This window comes from Clupea harengus, chromosome 12 (genome assembly GCF_900700415.2).
Source record: "Clupea harengus chromosome 12, Ch_v2.0.2, whole genome shotgun sequence".
Taxonomy (NCBI): Eukaryota; Metazoa; Chordata; class Actinopteri; order Clupeiformes; family Clupeidae; genus Clupea; species Clupea harengus.
The window spans coordinates 25,327,349-25,332,539 of record NC_045163.1 but is presented as its reverse complement, the minus strand read 5'-3'; the positions used below and the strand labels follow the sequence as shown (position 1 = coordinate 25,332,539).

Below are 5,191 nucleotides of genomic sequence, written 5' to 3'. Positions count from 1 at the left end.
GAAACAGGAAGCCCAGAGAACGAGGTGCAGCATCTGTTAGAGCTGAGGGGGCAGCCTGCTCAGTGTCAGGAAGTCAGTGCTGCTGGGTTTACACTGGGGATTAATATTCTCTCACTTGTGTCTCTTCCTCCTCCCCTCTCTCTCTCTCTCTCTCGTTCACTCGCTCTCCTCTCAGCAAGCAGCAGTATCAGGGTTTCGGAAGCCACCGTATGAAATGAGAGATGGGCCCGTCCGGCTGCGGTGTGATTCATGACTGTTAATGTTTTGAACGAGTCCGTCCTCGGAAGTCCAGTCCAGTGTAGGAAACGTTGTGGTGGTGGCCCGGGTTTCTGCCGACGGTCGGGGATTCGGGTGGGGGGGGTTTGCAGCTGGTGAGAGCCTGTCTTTGGACAGCTTCCCCGCCTAGCAGATGATGCTTTTCAGGCCAAGGTGACATTTCTCAAACCATGAGATATCACAGCAAAAATAATAAATAAAAAAAACTGAAAACACCTTACTGCCCCTACAACCCCAATCTGCATCAACACCCCCCCCCCCCCACGACCTCTCTGCGAAGACACCTCAAGCAGCAGAGGGCAGAAGTCCAGCCGCCTCGCACCATTTTGAAAACACAGCACAAGTGTCCGTTGGGCAAGTCTGTTAAGGCCGCGGGCCACGCCCCGTGGATCAGCAGCTGGGCGACGTGGTGATGGGGCTCTGCAGATAGGAGAGGCTGCTGGTCGGCCCGTGCACGGCCACCGCCACCGGGAAGCTGAAGATGAAGGTGGGCGAGGGGGGGGGCGCCGTGGAAGACTTGGGCCCCAGCATGGTGGTGGAGGTGGAGGTGGTGGAGGTGGTGACGGTGCCGCCGGGGCTGGCCACCTCCGCCGCACAGCTGGTGGCCAGCACCTGCGACTCGAACTGCAGCAGCTGGCCCATGAAGCTGAAGTTGGGCGAGATGATGCTGCGCCGCTGCTTGACGAACTCGAAGGCCTCCTCCAGCCGCACGCGCTTCTTCATCATCAGGTAGGCCAGGCAGATGGTGGCCGAGCGAGAGATGCCCGCCTGGCAGTGCACCAGCACGCGCCCGTTGGAGTCCTTCACCGAGTCTGTGGACGGAGGGGGGGGAGAGAGGAGAGGTGCGGGTGAGACTCACGGTCACATTTAGACATATTGCAGATCATGGTAAAAGAGACAAAAAAATACAAAGGATTTGGTGCAGAAAATGCCCCTTGATTTTATAGACTAGCACCTTACATCTAAAATTGGGTTTACACCGCTGTAATGAATGTCTTATGTACCAGTAACTTGTGATTATCTTTTGAGCAGATAATCAGTGAATTTATTTTATTTCTTCAGGATGACTAAATTACTTTATTACATGCTGTGTCCTACAACATCCTCACAAAGAATAAATGCCAGTTATAGGCTACCTCCGATTGTAAAAGCTGCTAACATCTTCACTGATTTCAGGAGATATGATAGGTGTGTATAACTACCCTTAAGGTGAAGTCACTCACCAACACTGGTTGTTTTAAACAGACTGGTGCAATTAAAACATGATACAACCAGCAGTCCACTGACAGACAGACAAACAGATATGGCTGCCTGATCCTTCACATTCTCACAGCCGCCAAATCATATAAACATTGACTCCCTGTCGAGACTAATGACCCGCTAATTAAAAGGAAGATGAGAACTAGGCCGCGGTAACAAAGAAGATGGCCACGCTGGGCGCCAGCGCTTTCAGGCAGCTGTCCACTCCCACTGTGAGCGGGTAGGCTGGAACGAGCCCTGCCGTTGTTTTCTCAGCTGTTCATGGTTCTGTCTGCGTGAGCTTCGGTTATAATTACGTACGTGTGGATTAGTGCTATGTGCCCATATTCAAACACAGACACACAGATCTGTGATATCTCCAATACCAAGCACCCCAGAACTGAGGATGAGTCAGACACTGGTCGCTCAGATCCGCTTTGACGCAGGCACACACACACACACATACACACACAATCGTACACGCTCACACACACACACCTTAAGATGAATGATAGAATGCGGCTAGCCCGCTGGAAGGCTGCGCGTCTTTGCAGCCGCTCTCATGGGGATGTTTACAGAACGAAGTGGCGCTGATTTTGTCTACAGAAACGGCATCTGAAGAATCCCATCGCACCCCCCCACCCCCCCTCATGGAAATCCCTGCCAGTAGGGAGTCACCATACTGCTGCCTACACATACGCCCCAGTCCCCAGCCCACCCCAACACCCCAGGCATCCCTTATTTACTGTCTCTTCTGACCAAAAAAGAACACCGAACATTTCTTAGTCATCGCATTTCGTAGTCGCTTTTCACCGTCAAATTTGCTGTCTGGATCTGAATCTTTTCACATCACACGAATGTGGCCTCTGCACTACACAGTCATTTTGGGGTGGATTTTCCATTTTCCTATTTAGATAGTTTACTTTTTTTTTTTTTTTACTGAATACTAAAATTAGATACTACAATTATTATGCATTTTCAACTAAATAAACGTGTTTCGGTATGAGGACATTTTGAGGCTATTAAATAAAAAAATAAATGGAATTATCAGGAACTTACCAATAAACTCAATTGCTTCCATGAACCACGAGCTGATGTCCTCTTTATGGTTGTCCTCCACGGGGATGCACTTGTACTGGTACATGCCCTCGAAGTGATTGGGACAGTTAGACGATACATTCAGTAAGGCGGAGATCCCCATGCCGTCGAGCATGTCCTTCTTGGAAGCATGGTACGCACTGCCGAGGTACAGGAACGGCAGGATTTCCACCGGACCACCCTGTTGCAAGAACAAAGGAGAAATACAGCATATGAGAAAAAAAAAAAGGGTTTGCACCTGCATTTTCATCATGATCAAATAAAAGATGTATTGTTTATTCGAGGGTTACTATGGATACACCAGGTTGACTCAAGGTGTGCTTGATGATTAATAAAAAGCTTTTTTTTCTGGCTGTCGAATGCGGCCTACCGCTCATCAGTAAACACGTATGGGTCGCTAGGCCAACTGCCACAGCGGATGTGGCTGTCTATTTCGCTTCGTGGTGATCACGTCTGTCTCTAGGCCCACACCCACATATGTAATTAAAACGACATCCTGCCAGGTTATAGGGCACAGTGAGAAAAGAGCCACGCTCAAATCTGTGCTCATACATTTTTTGAGAAAAGCCCAAGATGGTGTGAGATGAAAGCATTGTATCACATCAACTTGCAAACGGTCTTTTTTTTTTATATTTACAGATTTTAGAATGTGACCAAAATTATATTGTTTTGTTGTGCTTTCCATTGATCAGCCCAGAGCCTATTGATTCTGTTATGTCATTGCTTCTTCATTGTCGTAGCGACAGGAAATGATCGATTGTGTAAAACTGCTGTGAGTGTATCCGTCACATCACACCCCCTCGGCTGCGGGCAGAGTGCTTTTATCAAACCGGAAAATTGTGCCTGGCAGGATGTAAGGGGGCCCTTTGACATTACACAATGCCGGGCTTCCAGCTGACCTCAAACTCATCGAAACAAATAATCGCCCGTTACCTGGTCATGCTGAAGGGTTCCACAGGAGGTAGATCGACAGCTGGAGTCGAGGACGGACAGAGAGGTGGACGATGGCAATGATTTGGTTTTTAAACAGAAGTCTGGATACTGAGAGAAAAATCTGTCGAAGCCTCCTGTGGAAAAAGCAGAGGGATTCATTGAATTAATGTTTGCAATTTTTCACACCAAATACAAGCCCGTGAAAATCCTAAATGCCCACCACAAACGTAAATACAATAGTAATTGTGTTAAAACACTTTTACTAAAAACACATTAACTGCATGCGTGGAGGCCTACCTTTTCCTAAAATAAACAATTATAATTATAAATACTACATATATGACGTTAGGATAAAGCTTTATAAAACATAGCTCTCTCAAACTAATAGCAATGCATACATTTAATTATCATAATTCATTGCGCATGCATGTATGTATGTATTTTCAAATAATTGGTGTAGGCTACATTAAAGTTGATTTAACTGGGCATGTGTTTTCCACTCAATTTGTCGCCATCATTGAACTACAACTTAGGGAAATAAAATGGAATAAGCTTTGTTGATGCAGCTTTCAGTAGCCTACATTCTGTCCACCCTGTTATGATTATAAGGATGACATCATACCGATATAGGCTCTGCGTTGTTTGGGAGTACCCTATATAAGAGTGGGCACGTCCCCCATCAAGTACCACTCTTCAGTCAGTATTTACAGGTTTGTTCATAAAGATTAATATTTAAGAAATAATAGCAAATCGTTTCAATGGCCAAACAGCAATACTGAGCTAAATCTAGCCAAGCGGTGATTACAGCTTGCATTGGGAACATTCGCTATTGTTAGATGCTGTGTGTTGAGTCTGTATTAATACGCAGCAGACATTTTAATGGCGACTTAGACGTTACAATCATGTCGCCCTTGACCTCCTGTCAAATTGATTTGAATAGACTGTTACCTTTAAGGAGATATACTTCGGTTCCGAATGCATCCCTGTATAATGCATTAAGCACTAGTGTGATTGTGCTGTCCTCTTTGATTGTATCAGCGTCCGGTGTCCTTTCGTCGTACAAAATAACTGCAGAATACAGTCCCGATTTTAATCTGCCGCGGACTTCCTCGTCCCCCGATAGAATTTGGTCCAAACTAACCGAGCCCTTCGCCCGTCTTCTTACGATTGTGTTGCAGCGAATGTTTACTGCGCTTCGGATATGTCCGGCGCTATATGCAAGAAAAGATCTGCAGTCCAACACCAGACATTTTGCACTGTCGTCCTTCAGCAACCTTTTCAAAACGCTGCAGTCCATTTCGCAAAGTTCATCCATGGCAACCATTTCTTCCCACCTCGGGCTACCACACAAAGCTAAATTTGAGATAGTCCGCTGAAAAACACGCGGCGAATGCAGGGAGACGGTCATAAATCCACAGCAGCTCCCGTGTAAGCTAATGTTGCTCTGTGTTATCCTCCGGAGAGCGTTACTACCTCAGCCAGTTACCTCTTTCCGTTTTATGAATGAGGCTCGGGCGCCCGCTCCATAAATGGGTGGCGGCGTCACAATGAAGGTGACGTCATCTACTAGCACCATTCATTAACTGTTCTTTCTTTTCTCCTCATTCACAAAAAGTCAACGATCAATGTGTCGTCCATACAGAGT

The 5,191-nt window shown here is 46.7% G+C and overlaps 1 protein-coding gene across 1 annotated transcript in view; it reads right to left on the bottom strand.

Annotated features, from left to right (window-relative positions):
• Positions 1–487: 487 nt before the first annotated feature.
• dusp4 (dual specificity phosphatase 4) overlaps positions 488–5,191 on the bottom strand; it is a 4,993-nt gene continuing 289 nt past the window's right edge. The window contains exons 1-4 of the mRNA XM_012837763.3: positions 4,495–5,191; positions 3,547–3,680; positions 2,575–2,794; positions 488–1,088 (exon numbers count right to left, since the gene is read on the bottom strand). The exon at positions 4,495–5,191 is cut by the window's right edge and continues 289 nt beyond it. Coding sequence (XP_012693217.2) covers positions 667–1,088; positions 2,575–2,794; positions 3,547–3,680; positions 4,495–4,954 — 1,236 coding nt within the window. The 5' untranslated portion in view covers positions 4,955–5,191 and the 3' untranslated portion in view covers positions 488–666. The remainder of the gene's footprint in view (positions 1,089–2,574; positions 2,795–3,546; positions 3,681–4,494) is intronic.